The sequence below is a fragment of the Macrotis lagotis genome, chromosome 7, assembly GCF_037893015.1.
Source record: "Macrotis lagotis isolate mMagLag1 chromosome 7, bilby.v1.9.chrom.fasta, whole genome shotgun sequence".
Taxonomy (NCBI): Eukaryota; Metazoa; Chordata; class Mammalia; order Peramelemorphia; family Peramelidae; genus Macrotis; species Macrotis lagotis.
In genome coordinates, this window is record NC_133664.1 from 190,260,425 (window position 1) to 190,280,769 (window position 20,345).

Below are 20,345 nucleotides of genomic sequence, written 5' to 3' on the forward strand. Positions count from 1 at the left end.
GGGTCTTTCCCCCTTTTTTATGATTTCTTTGGGATACAGACCCAGTAGTGATATTACTGGATCTAAGGGAACATGTAGTTTTGTTGCCCTTTGGACATAGTTCCAAATTGCTCTCCAGAAAGGTTGAATCACTTCACAACCCTACCAACAATACATTAATGTCCATTTTCCCATATCCCCTCCAACGTTAATCATTTTCCTTTTTTTTGGCATATTGACTAACTTGATAGGTGTGAGGGAGTACTCAAATTTGTTTTAATTTGTATTTCTCTGATCAATGACAATTTAGAGCATTTTTTCTTATGACTATTTGACCATTTATCAATTGGGGAATGACTTGTGTTCTTATAATTTTTGACTTAGTTTTCTATTTTAGAAATGAGTCCTTTATCAGAAAAGTTAGCTACAAAAATTGTTTCCCATCTTTCTGCATTTTTTCTAATTTTGGTTGCATAGGTTTTATTTGTGCAAAAACTTTTTAATGCAATCAAAATTATCCATTATATTATATATAATAGCTATATTATATATTATATATAATATTCTCTTATTTGATCATAAACTCCTTCCCTTTCCACTGATCTGACAGATATTCTCTTCCTTGTTCTAATTGGCTTCTGGTGTTACCTCTTATGTCTAAATCCTGTACTTATTTTGACCATCCTGGTATAGGATATGAGATGTTGGTCTATGCCTAGTTTCTGCCATACTCTTTTCCAGTTTTCCCAGCAGTTTGTCAACTAGTAAGTTCTTAGCCCAGAAGCTGAAATCTTTAGGTTACAGCTGGCTTTTGAATTTACTGTACTAGATCCCCAAATTATGGATATTAAGGTATTATTAAAAATTAAGTTGCTATACATAGAAAATATTTATGTATTTATATTTATATTTATATATTATACATTATATCAATTATACAAAATCTTATATAACACAAAATATACAATGTATTTTTATTATCTTAATATAGTTTCCTACCTTCTTATCCAGTCTTTTGAAGGAAAAAAAATGAAACACTCTTGTTCTGTGTTCAAGAAACAACTCTTTTCCCAAACTTAAGCAATTCATGAATGTATATACATACACACATACACACACACAATTTATATACTTCATACATATATACACACACTTGTGAAAACTAAGACAAACAGGGATACACATGCAACATATACACACATGTATGCATATGTGTGGAAACTGAGGCAAACAAGGTTAGTGATTTGCCCAAAGTCATACAGCTGAGTGTCTGAAGCCAGATTTGAACTCAAGATCAATCTTCCTGACTAGAGGCCTAAATATTATGTCACCTACCTGTCAAGTAATTAAAAAAAAAGGCAAAAATATCATTGCTGCCCTCAAGGTTATAATCTAATGAGGTGGTACATACCACCAAATGAGATGTACCCTGGAAAAACTGTAGATAATCACAGAGGGTAGGAATTAGTACTAAGAAGGATGAGGAATATTTTGAGATTTTAGCTGAGACCTGAAGAGAACCAGATAAACTGTGAGGAAGAGGGAGAGGATTCATGGCACTGGAATAGCCAGAAAAATACATGGAATCAGGATCTGGAACTGTGTAAAAGGAAAAAATAGGGATGCTAAAATAGGGATGGATTAAAGACTATCTGAAAGGGAGTAAGGTATAAAAAGATTATTAAAGGGGTCAGGGTATGAAAAGTTTTAAAAGCCAAGCAGAGGATTTCATATTTAATCCTGGAATTCTTAGGGAACCACTGGACTTTGTTGAATGGGTGTAGGGGTAGGGAGGCAAAATATTCAGACTTATCCTTCAGGAAGGTTGTATTGAAAACTGTATATGTATATACGAAGTTACAAGCTTGAGGGGACTGTTGAGTCTTAAACAGTTGCCTGACATGAAAAGAGGAATTAAAATATCTATATTACAATTATTTCTGAACCTGATTTCTATGCAACTCAGGGTGGATGACTTTGTTCTGTACATAGGGTTGAGAATACAGAAGCACTTTATAAAATCGAATGCTTGTTGTCCATCTTGGAGCTCTTTCCAGAAGCCAGATGAGCTAAATCAAGCAAATTACCCTTGAGATACAGGTGCATTGTTCAAAAAATTCATTTTTTAAAAAGTTACTTTACATGAATACCATGATTTGGTAAATGAATTATATATATACTATGTATTTTATCGAGGTATTAAGTTTAAGATAAATTTCATAAAAAGCACATTATAAAGTGCATTTAAAAAGTGAGGTGGTTTACTTTATCATGCTTGCCTTTAGTTTTTTAATTTTAGAATAAAGATACACTTGACCACCACTTAATATAAAAGTACCTTTTTATTGAGAGGTAAGACAAGTGTATTTACATTATTCAATTGCTTAGATCATGTAGTCTGTTTGTGAGACTTTTTAAAGCAGCAATATTTTAAGAATTACAATTTATTAGGGGAAAGAAAAACATTCCAATTATGTTTCTGTTACAGAAAATACACTTGAGCAATGACAGAAACACTTAAGGCTAGGTAGCATTTGACCTTTTCCTCTACCTCTCTGGAAATCAAATTACACTTTAGTGGCAAAGACAGAAAGCTAACTTAAGAGAGAGTGGTTATTTACAGTGCTTTCTGTCAGAAGACCAGTACATTTATAAAATATACAATGCTTCTAAGCAGCTCAAAAATCAAGATTGATCTTAACAGTGGACTCACTTAAAATGAAAATTGCACCACCTCTCAATTTCATTGACTGAGGGATCACTGTTTGACTTCTTTCACATTTCTGCCCAACATTACTTGTTAAAAGAAGGTCTTGGGAAAGGAGTGTTTATCACAGTGCAAGAAATAATTTGATAGAAATTCACATCTACAAACATCCAAATGCAATGCAGCTATTCATTTTAAGTAGATTTTGTTCTTGCTTTTTAAAAAAGGGCAGATTTCACAATCTACTGTAAATAATGATCACCTGTCAAACATAGGTAGAATAAATGTCTAGAACATTCAAAACCCAAAGTATGTATTTTACATTCTCCAATGGATGAGACTACTTGAACATTACACAGACATAAAACGCCAAGCCTCTAAAGATTCTGACAGCTATTGAGGTAGGAGTCTCCATTTTAAAATGTCTTATCAGCTGCATGAATTTTATCATGCATCAAATCCCTTTGCATTGAATCCATAAGACTGAACCTTTTTACTATATATTTAAGTCTTTTTCTGTTTTGGGTAAGGGTGGGGGATTCCCTCCCTTTCCTCACTATCAACTTTTTCAATAAATTTGAGAAATAACAAAATGTTTTTCAAAATGAAAATCAAATTTATACAATTATGATTTTTTTGGATCAAGAAGCATTGCAAAATGTAAAAAAAAAAAAGAAAAATGAATGGGATCACAAGTGGTAAAACAAGTTGTACTGTACTGTAGTTAAAAAATGTATTTCAAATGCTTTTACACCTGTAAAAATAGTATGTCAACTGGGGAAGCTTATGAAGAAAAAAAATATTTTCTTACCATTTGCCAAATGGTTATAACAAAACAGTACATTTTTCTTAGCTCCCCTTTGGCTTTGAAAGAATTTAGTTACTAAACAGCCCCAAATAATTTGCTTATATCATCACTTGGTTTTTTTTTTTTTAGGCAACTTCTTTGTGGAAAATCTTCATAACATAAGACATTTTTAAATAAGAAAACCAACTTTTCAGTTTATATGAATAGCCCTTTAAGATACAGTCAGAAGTTTCAATTTTTCAACACTTCACAAGTCTCAAAGTAAACAGTAGTTAACTCTTTGGGGAGCTTTTCTTTATGAACAATAGCAAAATAAGATCTGTAATTTGCAGGGTTATTCTTTCTCCTCAAGCAAACTATCATCATGCCAAGCAGGTCCTTCAAAATTTAAAAACAAACTATGTTTGAATAGTAAAAAACGAGTTAGTATCATTAAGTATCTTAAATAAAAGACTATTCCATGAGACAAGAAATATAACAGCTTATTTAGTGGACAAAGGGTACTTTGTACATCTTTTTATGCTGACATGTAATTATACATGCAGGTATCTTGGAAGATGAAATCCCCCAAGGCATGGAGTGTATTTTGGTTGACTGACCAAAGAAAGTTTTAGTCATCTATAATTTAGGATCCTAATTAAAAAACGAATGACCTTTGCATATTCCAGCACAGAAGGTAAATCCAGTTAGCATTTACATCTGGCTTTGATTCCTAAGAACAGCAAAGTTTATTTAAACTCTGTATTTACAAGCAAAAAACAAAAAAGGTTTAATTCATACAACAAAATTGTTTGGATTTTCCTTTCTTTTTAATACATCAAAATTACATAATCCATCCTAACTCATGCAACACTTTTGGAGCTACAACTCTTGTTAACAACAGGAAATGTGTTTGCCATTGCTATGAGCATTTCTTAAAAAAAAAAAACCAAACAAAAAACAAAATGCCTGATGGTTCTCCCACACCTTCAAAAATAAGGAGACAGAAATCAGGCACCACAGTTCTATAGGGATGGCTGTGTTTAGCACATTGTGGAAAAAAACAATAAAAATAACTTTCAACAGTTTCAATATAGATTGTAACATGGCAATCCCCTTCTTCCGTTCACTTGCTGAATTCTTAGTCACTTGTCTTGGAATCAAGCACCTCTTCTTTGCTTCGTTGCTAATTACTGTAGGTACTCTGAAGACTACACATTATAAACTTATGTAAAAGATGTTATGAGCTGTTTTGTGTAATTTAATTTTGTGCTGAATATTCTTCAAAGGGGCTTTTTGTAAATAACGCAATTTTAATGTAATCTTTAGTCCACTTGCTGTTATACCATATTGTTGCTTTCTCCAACTTTATCTACAAGCTGTGAGGAAGAAGATAAAGAAGGCAGTTAAAGGCAAATATTATCCATAAACTTTATACTTTTCATAGATTTATTTAAAACACAAACTCAGAAAGATACTTGAAATCCAAGGTATGACTAATAATAACTGATTAAATAATATCCACTTAAGTCTTCTATCATTTTTAAAGGTTGCAAAATAAATATATTACAATAGTGCTTTTGCATGACATGTTCTACATTGAAATTTGAAGGAGCAACATGAAAATTCAATATGATGGATAAATAAATTTGAAAAATGAGAGTATCACTATTAGCTTAAACAAAAAAGAAAAAAAAGACAAAAGCTAAAATATGAGCCATTCATGCATTAATAAACCCAGTAAGATGTTTCAACTGACCATTAGTGTGGATTCTCTTCTGAGCCTATGTAGTCTTTGAACAAACAGATTTAACTCCATTAAGATCAATCAATAGTGAAGATCAACTACTGATTAAAATTTTAATTAAATTAAAATTGTGGTTTCCAGATCTTATTCTGAGAATGTTTGACAACAGTGTTAGAAACAAATTTTATGATGCAAACAAAAGATATAAATTTATATGATACAATTCCACATATAATTTTATACATATATTTTCAACTAAACAGATTAAGCAGTTTTTTCTTTTCTTCACTATCCTAGAATGAGTATTCAGACAGTGGGCTTTTACATTAAAACATTAATTAACATCAGTGTTTAAATAATTCAAGTGCTACAATACTAAAAAGACATACCAACTAATTTACTATTTGCTAAGATTTTTCCTTCAACAAATAAATTAATGCAGTGACAACAGGAAATAAATAATTCTGGAATAATGAACAGAGTTGGCCTTGGGGTGAAGAAGATCTAGATTCAATAAATCCTGCCTCTGACAAAACAGTGGTCAAGTGACACTGGTTAACTTCTTATTTAATTTCTCAAAGACTGAGTGCCAAAGGTAGAGAGTTTCCTCACTGGCAGTTCCTTATGCCAATGAAAGAATAGGACCAGAGTAATTTCACTTCTAGTCAGACTAACACTACAGAATTCCTATAGTAAAAGGATAAAAACAACCTTGGTTTTTACAAAATATACTTAAGTAAAATTGTGGCAAAATTAAAAGACAAAAGTGCTAGGTTTGTATAATGTTGCAATAGTATGTGTTTATATGCTGACTGCCTATCTCTAGGATTAAACATTAAATAGATGTGTTACAGGGGAAAGAGTGATGTTTAAGAGTAATTTGGAGGTAAATCACTTTATCTCTTCAGGTCTAAGTCTTCTGATCCATAAAATTAGGAGTTCAAGCCTCTGTGATTTCATGACAGTAATATCAGGCATTGAGGTGAATAAATTGCAAGCTGCTTCATAGATCTATGCCCTAATTAGAATTCTGACTGGATTCAAGTTGAAGTGACCATATACTTCCAGCCCAAGATCATCCTGGCTGGGGCTTTAAAAATAGTTTTGGAGAATTCAAATGGGAAAGTAAAGCCTAGAGGTTTATATAACTGCTTTCAGGAGAACCCTGACTTAGCTGGTTAGGCTGTGAGCCACCAGACCCAGGGCTGAAGAAAGGTCTCAAAAAAGGGATTTGTCTAGATAGCTCTGACCTGGGCCAAGATAAAAAGAGTTAAATAGTTGAATTCTAGTTTATCTTGGCTATTTTAAGAAGCAAGAATACAACAGCCAACAGGATCCCAAGGCAAAGGTAGGCAAACTAATCCTAATTCTGGAGTTGACAGAGTACCAAAAATTCAGTAGCATAGGCACAAATAGGTACCTATTTATACATTTGCTCTAAATTTCAAAATAACATTTGCATCCATAGGGGGAAAGAAGCAAAAAAAAAAAAATCAATTTGAGGTTCTTTTTTGGTTGAAATATCACAACTCTGCTGCTGGTAACTCAAATTAGTCAAAATATTACTTAATTTAAAAAATCATTTATTCATTCATCCAGCAACCTTACTATGTTTGGTAGACAGCCTCAACCAATGCTTTTGAGGCAGTATCATAAGAATAATGGATTCTGAGTAAAGAAGATCTGAGTTCAACTCCTATTTCAGATATTTACTAGATGTGTGACCTTGAGTAACTCACTTAAATTTTTCCCAGTCTTTGTTTTCTTTTCTATAGATTTCAGCACCTATCTCAGAGTTGTTATGAAACTTAAGTGAGATCACATGCATAGTGTTTTTTAAAACTAAAAGTGCTATATATTAAATGCTAGCTATTATTAAGTGAACAATATGTATTCTTCAAATTTCTGGCCTGTGCTATCTTCTTTTGTTTCTTATTAGGATCTCTGCCTTGACAAGTTCATTTGTTCTAGTGGTTTGGCTTCCTGGATTTTCCTTAAAACTCAGCTCAAATTCCCCTTGGGGGGAGGGCTTTTCCCATCTGTCCATTCTCCCAGACACCCCCACCCCTTAGGAGCCTAGGGTCTGGTCTCTGGGAATACCATTCATTTTCAATTAATTGCACACAGTCGTACTCTTTAGAATGTGAACTCCTCTAAGGCTCTGGTTAGGTTTTACCTTTCTTTGTATTTCCAGCACTTAGTACAGTGGCTGGCACATAGTAAGATAGTAATGTTTGCTGACTCACTGTTTCAATTATCATCTCTATGAAGATGCCCCTGAAATGTGTATTTCTAATCTCAACTTCTTCCCTGAAATGCAGTCTTATTTTTTCAAATATCTGCAGAAAAGCTTTCCCTGTGTAAGTCCCAGTGACACTTCCCATTCAATAGATTCACATCTGAATTTTCCCTAACTTCCAATTCCTGCCTCTTCCCCTCACTTCAATGGCCAGTTAAAATGACACTTCTTTCAACAAAGCCTTCTCTGAGAATTCCCAGTTAGAGAGGATTGTTCTCTCCTTAAATTTTGTCAGGCTACTCAAACTTCAAGCTACTGCATAAGAAGTAGCATCATGCTGCCTTTCACTGTCACTGGAGAGAAGGAGATCTGGGTTCAACAACCATCTGATTAATTTTGGCTGAGTGACTGAGTAACTCCTCCTTGCTCCAGTTCACTCTGTAAGATTCTCTGTAAATGTCAGAACAAAAGCCCACCCATATTTGCATATAAGGTTTCTTTACTTAAGAGGGCTCCCTTCCAATGAAACAACAGGTTGGGAGGGGAAGTAAATTTCTAATTAATCTGTGTAATTCAATCCTCCATTAAATCATAAGCTCCCAGAGAAAAGGGTCTCCTAGCATTCCTAGAGGTGGTACAGAATAGATACTTAATACTTGAGAAAATAATTAGAGCAGGAAAGAACTTTTAACAGTGAAACCTGAAGGAGAAAAGAATTGAAAGCAACAATAGTAATTTTTTGAATTATTTTTTGTTGCTAAGGGACAGCGGGACAGGTGAGAGTTATTCTTTGAAAGGGCTATCTCAGGAGGTAATGTGTTCCCCATTCTTGGGAGATCAGATGAAATAGAACTTCATTTCCCTTCCAATGTTGGTTCTAAAATTTCACTACAAAAGCAATTTAGATAGTATAATGTGATTTCCTGTTATTAGCTAAAAGTGGGACTGATCACTCACTCTTCCTTATGTACAATTTTCCCTTATCTAGCTTAAAAAAGATATACATACATATATATATATATATATATAAAAACAAACATGTAGCTCATATATAAAAGCAAATCATACAGTGCTAAGCTGTCTTAAGGAAAAAGGGACCCAAAAAATCAAAATACAGACTTCAGGGAACAAGAGGGAAAAAAAATGGATGCAATGAAATCTTGTATCAAATTTTCATATTTTACTAGTTGGTATGCTTTTTTTGGGGCTGATTATGCTATGGCATATTATAACCTAAAAGATACAAAAACTCTACCAAAAATGACAAATTAATTATTGCTACAGTCAAGTTCATATACAAACTTCCTATTTTATTACTAGTAAATAATTTTACTTTTTAAAAATATGGAACTCCTTTTTTTACTTTTAAAAAGATATAAAGATAAATAAATGATAACATACTGATCTTATTCCAGGTAAATTCAAGAGGGATCCAAGGACAGGTACTCTTCTAATAAAGCCAACCACCACAGGAAAGAATCCCCTAAAAATTAATGATAATGACAAACTAATATCCAGAAAACCAAACATTTAAAATGTTTATAATTTAAAATAAGTGCAAAATTAATCAATATTACTTATCTTGACCCAAAGTTAAAGAATTAATGGAAAAAATGAAAATAATGAAAAAGAAGGCAGTAATATAATGAGGCTAGGGTCAAGGATCAATAATCATTTAAGCTAAATGGACTTTCTGTGGATGCACATTATATTTGAAGCTCTGTCCAGTTATATGGGAAAATTATTTGCTATTGGTGAGATACATAGGAGATGGCCTAGTTAGTGGATCCAAGAAATTGCTTTTCTACACAAAGTACAACAAATAAGAGTTTCAAGGTCCATCTCTGTCTTAAATAGTCAGTCACAGATGCAAATATTAAAGTAGACAGAATTCAATTTTAGATTTAAGGGAAAAAGTGATGACAGTTATTTCTAAATGAGTGGAGCAGTTAGATAGTAATTTTGAAGTTTTATTTTCAAAGTTATGCATACTCTAATATATATATGTATATACATATATATATATATATAAACAAAATGAAATCACAATCTTTCTCAAATAGCACTACATTTAGAAAGATCATTTCTAGTTTTTTCCCCCAAGTCTTAAGTAGTTTCCTTCAAATTAAAAAAATGTTATTTCAAACTCCACTACTTAATATTGCAAACAGTCAAGTAAATGCCCCAATCCAACAGTGCTATATCACAAACCAAGGAAGTATATCTAATAGAACACCTAAAAGGCTCGGGAACTTTTGAAACAAAATATTAGTAGAATCTGATACCTCTAAGTTTTTCAATAGAGAAAACCATATTTCTAAAAAAATGTAATTGTCTTCGATCCAACTAAAAAAGGATAGTAAAAGACAAAATATTTTCTAAAACAAATCATGCATCTGGGACTTTAAATGTATTCTATAAATTCTGATAACAGTTATGATTTCAAATGCTCAGTTCAATTTAATTAGGATCTTTTACAAACTGCACACTATTTTTCTTTTTTCTTTTTGGTTTTGCAAGGCAATGGGGTTAAGTGACTTGACAAGGATCACATAGCTAGGTAATTATTAAGTGACGCCAGGGCAAATGCTCTATCCACTACACCACCTAGCTACCCCGCAAACTGCACACTGTTGCTTATTCACAACATCACTAGCACTTACAAAATATGGTCTGACTAAAATCTTTCATGATGGTTTTGATATTAAAATTCCAAAAAAAATCTGTTACCAAAATTATAGTTATAAAGTGGCAGTTAACTAATAATATGATTATATTAAAATATCAAATATCTATGTATAGAACATGTTCTTTAAATTAATTAAGTAAAATATTTAATTATGGTATTAAGGAAAAATGCTTTAATCTACTAAAGAAAAAATAGAACTTTTAAAAGAATTTTTACTGAATTATAAATAGTTGTGAGATTACTAATTTACCCACATCTTTATCTCTCTGATTAGCACATTTGATATCTGATAATCTGATAAGTTTTTCTATTTGATTGAATGTAGAAATGGAAACAAAGATTTCTCATCTAAAAAGCCAAAGCAAATGCCTACTTAGATGATTATCTTACCGGAATAGAAGAAAGAATCCATAAATTTCAAGGATCATTCCTATCAAAGGCCAACCAATAAGAACTACAAATACACCACCTAGGAAAAATCCTGTAGCTTTAACTTTGTGTTTCTGGAAGAAGAATCTAAATGTTCTTTCCAATCCAATTACAAAAGCCAATCCAGCCACAAACAATACCTGAAAGACAAAGAAAATTCACCTCAAAATAAAATATTTAACTACAATGTATAAAAATATTAAGTAAGATTATGGAAGTGAACCCTTTAAGAAAATCCCTTTATTTTAGGAGAAAGTTACTGAGCCTCCTCTGGATATGGTTAATATGATGACTATGAAAAGTTGTCAAGCCAAGAAACATTTGTTAATTGTATATCTGGGTCAGGTATTGTATTAAGTGCTAGGGATACAAAGAAAGGATAAAAGAAAATCCCTACTCTCAAAGAGCTCACAATCTAATAAGGGAGATCCACATGCAAACAACCACATTAAAGGATTCCAAAAGACTTTCTGGTAGAAGATGAGATTTTAGTTGAGATCTGAAGAATACCAGGAAAGCCAGGAAGTCAGAAGTGAGAAAAGAGAGAATTACAGGAATGGGGCATAGTCAGGAGATAAGGCTCTTGAGTAAAAGGTGCGACAAGCAGCCACAAATCTAATGAGATATTGGGTTTCACTAAGGGATGTACAGATTCCAAGTTTAAGGAAGAAAGAGCCCTGCTGTACTCTACATTATTCAGACTGCATCTGGAGCATCATATTCCCTATAGATAGAGTCTATAGACCCAGAGCTTAAAGGGACCTTGATGATCATCTAGTCAACAGTTTTCAAGAGGAAACTGAGGGGCAGAAGGTTAAGTGATTTGCCTAAGACAGTAAGCAGTACAGTGGAGAAATGAAATGCAGTCCTCTGACTCCTCTGTTCTGGGCATCACAGTCGAAGAATGACACTGGTAAACTGACAAGTATCCAAGAGAGGGTCACCAGGATGGTGAAGGCCTTAAATTCAGACCATATAAAGATCTGTTGAAAATCTGAAGATATTTAACTTATAAAGAAATATCTGGGGGGGGGGGAAGGGAGACTAGCTCTCTTCAAATCTAATGAAGGGTTTCACTTTGAAAAAGTAGAAGCATTTTGTCTCACAAGAGCAGAACTAGGATCAATGGTTGGAAGTTTAGAAGAGATAATTTTAGATTAGTTATGAGGATAAATGTTATAAAGAATAGAACTAAGCAAAAGTATACTTGATTGAGGCAGTGGGTTGCTAGACTCATGGCAGTTATGCTGAAGATAAAATTATTTTTTTAGGTATGGTTTGAATTAAATGCCTCACAGGTTCCTTTCCATAAAAAAAGATTATTAATAATAACTAACATGTATATGGAACTTTAAGGTTTGATTAATTAAAATAATATGGTGACAGCAAAAGCAGATTAATAGCACACCCTTTCCTGTGCAAAATGAAGAGTATGTAGTTAAAGGAAAAGACAAGTGTCAGGGGGACAGAAAGTCTTAAATAAAATTGACTTCTACCTTTCTAGTCCATAATTAAGTATCTAAAAACCTGAAATAGACAAGTTTTTCTAAAGCAGTTTTTTTTATCATAAATATTTTAATTATGATAACTGCCAAAATGTGACTTTCCTTTGGGAAAAATATTCATAAAAATGTACATTAAACATCATGACTCTCACCATTATTCAAACATTATACCAATATTGCTTAATTGAATTCCTTAATTGAATATTTCTTAATCAAAAGAAAACAAACATACCAATTTTGATCTAAGGTCTTTTATCTTTTCCTTTCTCTAACTCAGCATGTATCCTTTGTATATTCATATTTTATTAGTGTTTAATTGAAAATTGTTAAGGATGTCAATGATTTTCTCCTGGGTTCCTCTTCCTCTATCCAAATGAGAGTATAAATGTTTAGTTGTATAAACTATATACTCTCCATATATTACTGTAGGAGTAAAAGTAATGAAAAACTTGTTTATCTTATATCAAAGTAGCAAATATGAAATGCTTAAAGGAAGACCAAGATTAAAACATTTTAAAAGGATCTTTGAAATTTAGGATTCAGCAAATAAATTTTCCAATCTCTTGCTTTCAGGCAAACAAATTAATATAATCTAGTTGAATATCTCTTTAGTTGTCATTTAGTCACTGATTAAACATTTTAAATTACAGGTGGTTCCAGACCTAGACAATTTCACTGACATTCACATTAATAATTAAAACTGATGAGCCTTATACCTAATCAAGAGTAGTGTGAATTAAGCTTAAATCTACAATTTTTAAAAAACATACTAATAATAGTGAATTCTTTCCCCAAATAATTACATATACTATACAAGCTATTTATGAATTTAGTTAAAATATATTAGTTAAAATGCATTTTAAAAACTCACATTTCCAATAGCCAGTAGTGCTTTGTCGAAAAAGAGAATCATTCCAAAAAATAGGAAAAATACGCCAAATCCTGTTAATCCCATTCCAATTTCTGTAATAAAAATTATAGGGTTAAGGTAACAAAGAACACAAATTTTAATTTCTAAAACTGATTGGTGTTTTTCCTTGGTTTTTACACTAGGGAACAGGTTCTCAAACAGAATAGCTTTCTAAGTGAAGTAACAAAAGAATGGTATAAACTAACATTAGTTAATTCCTTCAAAACATGAAATCTGAATGGAAATTTCCCATCCTTATATAAGAGATAGTGATGCTTAGGACACAGGAAGCAGATTTATGGTTATTTAAAAGTCACTGGTTCTAAACTTTGTCAATAATTTTCTTTGTTATTTGACAATTCTTCTTTAACTGTTCCTCTTTCATGTCTTGTATCTGATTCAATAATGTTTTACAAAACAATATTATCATAATACATATATACATATACATATATATATATATATATATATATATACTGACACACACTAACATTTGAATATTTGCATATTTTCTCACTTTTCAAATTTATGTTCATTCTTACACTCTCCAAGTACATAAATGCTATTTAGGGTTACTCTACTTAGCAAATATTCATTTCTTTAAAAGTGGCACCAATGAATGAATTAATGGAAGGGTTTTATTAAGTTCTTGATATATATGCTAAAGTACTAGGATAAAATTTTTTTTAAAAAAGCAAGATAGTCTTTGCTTTCATGGACCTAGGATTCTAGTAGAGAAAAGATAAAAAATAAGGAATCATGGCCATGGAAGGATGTTTGTGTTTAGGAAGTCACAGGGAGAATAAGTGGAATATTAAGGGAGTCAATTGACATGTTCTTTCTAGAAGCAATGGTAGCAATTATTAGATCGTTGTTTCAGGTGTAAACATGGAAAGAAAGTAGGGAACTTAGTTTTAGGAGGTCTAAAGAAAGTGGTGGACAGCAGTTAAAATAGTAAACAGAGGGCTAGGGTAAATGGTTGGCTCAGATTGGAAGCATAGGGCCAGCCAGGTATAGTGGAGGTCAAGTGCTTCTGTGCTATTTAATTCAACAATCCATGAGAGAAATGATAATTGCTGATAACTACACTTTGACCTTAGAAAATTACTGACCACTTAACCACTATGGGCTTGTTTCCTCATCTATAAAATTAGGAACCTGTTATACTAATTTTTTTTTTTTAGGTTTTTGCAAGGCAATGGGGTTAAGTGGCTTGCCTAAGCCACACAGCTGGGTAATTATTAAATATCTGAAGCCAAATTTGAACTCAGGTACTCCTGACTCCAGGGCCAGTGCTCTATCCACTGTGCCACATAGCCACCCCTACTAAATAGTTTCTAATGTGTCATCTTCTATTTTCTTTTAGTTTTTGTAAGGTAATGGGGTTAAGTGACTTGCCCAAAGTCACACAGCAGTAAGTATTAAGTGTCTGAGGTTAAATCTGAACTCAGGTCTTCCTGACTCCAGGGCTAGTTAGCTATCCACTGTGCCATCCAGCTGCTCCACTAATGTCCCTTCTAACTCTAAAACAATGATTCTACATAGAAAGTTTAAACATTTTGTTTTGAAATGGTTTCAATAATTTGTTTTAGATATAGCACGTATGACTTTGCAAATTCACAATTATTAATATGTTCATCCACATAAACTTTTGAAGGTTTTGCTATTGTTGAGTTGTTTCAACTCATGGTAACTCTACTTGGGATTTTCATGGAAAAGATAATGGAGTGGTATTTCATTTCCTTCATCAACATTTTACAGATCAAACTGAGGCAAACAGGAATAAGTGACTTAACTAGGGTCACAGAGCTAGTAAGTATCTGAGGTCACATTTGCCTCAGGTCCTTCTGACTTCAGTGCCAACATTCCATATACTTGAGGATTTTAAGTTTGAAAACTAAGTTGCAAAGGGTGTCTTCCCAGGTTTAGTACTTTAATTTATATTCACCTTATCTATATACTCTATTTTATAGTTTGTGGCACATTTTTTTTCTGGCCTGAAGGATTTTAATCTTTCTGACCTAATCATAACTCCATTCCCTCTAACCTTTTAGTTAGCTTTCCTTTAGAATATTGCTACTCCCTCATCAACAAATGAGGAAAACTGATTATAGCAAATCCCATAGCCTGTGAAACACTATTTCAAGCAGACTATCAATAATTTCTAACTGTAGCTTAATTTTTTGCTTCAAATACATATTCATACAACTTGAAGTACCATCTATTCAATTTAGCTTTTTGAAAAGTTATAAAAAAACTTTGTCTAACAAGAATTTCATTTGCATAAATATCCTCATTTCATTATACTAATTCCTTTTTCCATCGTAGCAAGGTTGATTTCCTTTTGCACTCTAAATGAATGAATTAATAAAAAACACATATTAATCTGGCAAAGAATCAACTACCAATAAAAACCAATGAGAGTTTCATGCTTCTCTAAGAAGGCTAACAAATAGTGCTCAATAAGTTCCTTTCCTATAGTCCTTTTTTTGTTTCAGAGCTAATAATTATTTAAAAAGTAAATTCTCTCTTAAGTTATGACATTTCACAATGTTAGAAGTATGAATTTAAACTTTTTTTAAAAAGTGGGGAAATGTGAGTTATAGTCGATTGACTTCCTGTAACTAGTTGGCTAAGACAATGACAAGTTTTATGTTCATAATATATTATTAATGAAACAAAGTTGATCCATTTTGTATTACTTTGGTGCAGATTATCTGATTTAACAGTTCATCTACAAAACAAGATTTACCAAAGATTGATTTCCTTCTATTTCCCATGCCTTTTTTTACCTATTTCTTCTTCAGTAACTCACGCTAATTTTCAGTGATTATTTAAGTGCTATGATGTGAGACTATTAGAATTTTTTTTGAGAGCTTTAAAAAAATAAGTTTTCTCAAAGAATTAGACAGAAATGATTTCTTGTAGTAAAAAAGTAAGAAGTTCCAGTAAAATTCCATGTTTTTGTATTTCTAAGAATAAGGTAATAGTTTACAAGTAACAAAGCTAGAGCTGGAAGGGATCTCAGAAGCCTTGATTCTTTTTCCTCCTTTTTCAGATGGGGAAACTAGAGAACAGGAAAGTTTAATAAGTGCATGATAATAAAAATTGCAGTCTTTAGAGAAGGTTCTCAGAACCCAAGTCCTATCTCACCAGTGCTCTTTCCATTGTACCACAATGCAAAATCATAGCCAGATCTCTCTATCTATGATTTTTCTATGACTATGAAAGATTTTTTCTATCTTCAGTTAGATCTGTGTATCTAGCTATCGAATGATCTCATTTCTGATTATTCAGTCAACAAGCATGAATTCATAAATCTGCAAGCATTTGGCCACAGTGTGATAAAAATTTGAAAATCTTAATATAATGACTGAGATAAAAAAAAACATTCTACCTGTTCACAATAGGCTATGCGGTATATTTCAGAACATTTTCAGCTGAATATAAAAGTGTTATTTGCTGATGACAAAGTTTTTGTTCCAGACCTGTCATTTCACTGACGTAAGAAACTTCCAATGAGGCAGTTTCTCCCTCTATTGATGAAGATTTGTAATAATTCTTTAACTTATTGTCTTAGAGAATTGTTTGGGGGCATTTAGAGGCCAAACCAACAACTCTGGAAAGTAGGTGTTATTATTATCCCTATTTTGCAGATGAAGGAATTGAAGTTTATAGAGGTTAAGTGATTTGGTCAGGGTCACACAAAACTGAAGCCAGATGTATATACTCAGTTTTCTTAACTCCAGGTCTAGTATTATATCCACTGAACAATCTAGCTGCTTTATAAAGAAAGACACTTCTTTCTTCTTTATCCAAATTATTTTAAACTCTGTAAACAATTATGGCACAGATGGCAAACCTGGCAATAAAGTCATTGACAAGACTGTATGTGGTCCAGCCCCAACTTCCCAATCTCCCCACTGATGCCCTTTCCTAACTCTTTTCGCTTTCTCTTCAATCACTTTTGATCTCCATTTCCTTTAGTTCCACCTCAATCTGGTTCTCAGCTAACTTTTCAGTCTTTTTTTTTTTTGATGTTACTCTACTTGCATACTCTGGAAGTCAAATTAGCGCACTAGTTGTTTCCAGAACTTAACATTATATCTCCCATCTTTAGAGTTTCACATATATAATCACTCTTGCCTTTCTTATAAATAGTGTTGGAAAGCAATTTTAACTAATTTACAAGTTATTTGAAAAATTTTATCTTTTTCTCTGGGGCAACTTTAGAGAAGCATGGACATCCTTTCTACTATTAATTTTTCTAATAAATCACACATTTTTATGAGGATAAACGGATCAGATTTATTAGCTTTTGAATCATGGATAAAAAGGATTATACATTTAAAGTTGGAAGACTCTCAGAGGTCAGTCATCTGTTCTGATGCCTTAGTACTATGTGTGAGGAAACAGATACAAAGAAGTGATGTGACTAATCTGAGGTTAAAAAGGGAGCAAGTAACTGGGATTCAAATCTGATTCCTTTGGCTCCAGGTTCATTTGTTCTTGTTAAGAGTATTCCTTGACTTTTCCCTCTTCTTCAAGGCCCATTGTCAGTAGTTAAGTTTTGTTGATGGGGCCTTAACATCTCTCACATCTGTCCATCCCTAATCTCTACTTACAGAACCTCTGTTTTGGTTCAGACTTATTCTTCACCTGAACTACTCAAATCTCCCAATTTGTTCTCCTTGCCTCTGGAATCTCTCCTCTTCATTTTATCTCCACAGAGCCACCAAATTGATATTCCTAAAACAGAGTGACTCATAGCTTAGCACAAGACCTTGTATATAGTTGTCACTAATTAAAATTAGGTACATAGTAAGTGCTTGTTGAAATGATTTGAATTTACATTGTAATACATTGCTTCTCCTGAAATGCCAACATTTACAGCAAAAGTTTCATCAGAACAGCTAACATATTATAAACTATATTAGATACAATTCAAAAAGCAAAACAAAACTTCCTAAGGAGTCAGTGTAAAGAGATCTTACATAAATGTAAAAGACCAGTGATGGAATAATTAATTCAAATTTTAGGTAATCATTCCCCACAAATTCAAGGCAAGTGAGGAGCAGAGAAAATTGTGGTGTAGAGCCTTCATAGTGAAGTCTAAGGTTCGAGTTGCCACATACTTATGCAGTTTTGTTCATTTTGAAAACCTTAACTATATTCACCTTTAATAAGCAAAGATGGAAGCTATCATGTGTGTATATATGAAGCAGCTAAGTGGCAAAGTAGAGAAGGCCCTGGACTTGAACACAGAAATACCTGAGTTCAAATCCTGCCTTAGACCCTGGTCAAGTCACAGAGTTCCTCTAAACTTCTGTTTCCTTCCCATTAAAATGGAGATTACTCTGGCACCTATCTCACAGGACTCTTGTAAAAATCAAATCAAATTACATAATGCACTTTGCAAACCTTAATATTCTATATAAATGCCAGCTATTATGCCACAAGTAAAACAAGTTCAGAACAATCCATACTAATTGGGACACAACTACCTTTAAAAATCAGTTAACACTCATTCCAGGGGAAAATATACTCTTGTTTATTTTTTGCAAATAAAGTACTGAATCTCAAATATTGGAGTTTTCAGGACTAAAATAGTAATAGCAAGGGGAGGCTAGGTGGTGCAGTGGATAGAGCACCGGCCCTGGAGTCAGGAGTAGCTGAGTTCAAATCAGACCTCAGGCACTTAATAATTACCTAGCTGTGTGGCCTTGGGCAAGCCACTTAACCCCATTGCCTTGCCAAAAAAAAAAAACAAAAAACAACCTAAAAAAAGAGTAAAATAGTAGTAGTGAAACAAAAACAATTCCATTTGGAGTTAAAATTGTTCTGTGCTCAAGATTTGTCTGCACAAGAGAGCAAATCCCCAAAATTCTACTAAGAGAAAAACTATTGTTTAACAAAGAAATGAATGTAGAAACTTTCCCCAGGGAGATGGTGGGAGAAAGACTGAAGGAAACAGAATCAATAACATCAAAAGAATGGACCAGGGGCCGCTAGGTATCGGCCCTGGAGTCAGGAGGACCTGAGTTCAAATCCAACTTCAGACACTTAATAATGATCTAGTTGTGTGACCTTGGCCAAGCCACTTAACTCCATCTGCCTTGCAAAAACCTAAAAAGTATAATAATAACAATAACAATAATAATAATAATAATAATAACCTAGCTGTGTGGCCTTGGGCAAGCCACTTAAACCCGTTTGCCTTGAAAAATCCTAAAAAAAAAGAGTGGACTAGGATAGGATAGATATGTAAATGAAAACATGAGTCTGGGTGAAAAAAGTCAACTAAGTAAAACTTTGAGGAGTTTTAGATTGAGTCTTGAGACTAGGTGGACGCCAAAAATGAAAACAGACTACATATCAAAGGGCATGATATAAGAACACTGCTTTTAGATTCATTAGAAAGCAGGGAGAGTTTGCCTTTCTTTGCATCCTCAATACCTACAGTCCAATAGCTAACATAAGATGGCAGGTGCTGATTGACCGCTTTTAATTGGGGGTGTTGTGAATCGCTAACATTAAAAACAAAAATCACTTAAGTAGCTGACTGAAAGTATCCTCCGTAGTTAAGTTTTTTTGAAACTGGTAAACATCATAAATCAGATCTTGACTGTTTAGTAGGTTACCTAGATTTAAGAAAATAATGAAGAAAATGATAATAAAATTGACCACGAGAAGCGGGTGCAAAATATAGTTAAACTACATTTAAAAGTTTAGAATACTAAGACACATTTTAAGCACCACCAACACGCACACACACAGAGTGGTGCTTCCGAACAAAACAAAAAGCTCTCCTCAAAGAGGCCACAGGAGACTGAGATCCCCGGATCCCTCGGGCACTGCAAGTCCTATGGAGACCCCGATGCCTCCCGAAGTTCCTGCAACTTTCTCTTCCAGGTGCCCCGCGGAGAACAAAGGCGGCTGCGGACCTGATTCCTGTTCCTGCCCCCATCACCCGTCCAAGCCCGAATCCCGATCCGGCCCTGGCCGGGATGGGCACCCCAACACGCCCGTTGGGTCCCCGGCCTCCCCGGCCACCTCCCGGGACGGGGCTTCATTCATTGCCTGGGGTAGGCGGGGCGGGGCTGGGCGGCAGAGCCTCCGGGGAGGGAGGGGCGTGCGCCGCACGGGAGGGAGAGGGCCAGGCGAGGCCCCGGGGGTGGTGCTTACTCTGCGTATCCGTTAAGGAGATCATGGCTGCGGCGGGGACGGCGGCGGCGGCGGCGGCAACTCGGGGGAAACGCGAACAGCGACCGGGGGATGTGAGGGAAGGCAAGCCCGGCAGCGGCCGCCACGTCTTCCGGAAACACGCAGCCGCCGGTACCTCGACTCTAAAAC

At 33.9% G+C, this 20,345-nt stretch overlaps 1 protein-coding gene across 1 annotated transcript; it reads right to left on the minus strand.

Moving 5' to 3' along the window:
* Nucleotides 1–965: 965 nt before the first annotated feature.
* GOLT1B (golgi transport 1B) lies at nucleotides 966–20,331 on the minus strand. The gene is made up of 5 exons (XM_074194306.1): nucleotides 20,178–20,331; nucleotides 12,954–13,045; nucleotides 10,539–10,717; nucleotides 8,861–8,942; nucleotides 966–4,852 (listed from the first exon to the last, which is right to left on the minus strand). The coding sequence occupies exons 1-5, from the start codon at nucleotides 20,200–20,202 to the stop codon at nucleotides 4,814–4,816; spliced, it is 417 nt and encodes a 138-aa protein (XP_074050407.1). The 5' UTR covers nucleotides 20,203–20,331; the 3' UTR covers nucleotides 966–4,813.
* Between the last annotated feature and the right edge of the window lie 14 nt (nucleotides 20,332–20,345).

Coding starts and splice junctions, on each gene's coding strand:
- GOLT1B (XM_074194306.1), bottom strand. CDS start 20,202: ATGATCTCCTTAACGGATACGCAGA. Junction 13,046..20,177: donor CTCCTTAACGGATACGCAGA/GTAAGCACCACC, acceptor TTTTTATTACAG/AAATTGGAATGGGATTAACA. Junction 4,853..8,860: donor ATTTACCTGGAATAAGATCA/GTATGTTATCAT, acceptor TCTTCCTCACAG/CTTGTAGATAAAGTTGGAGA.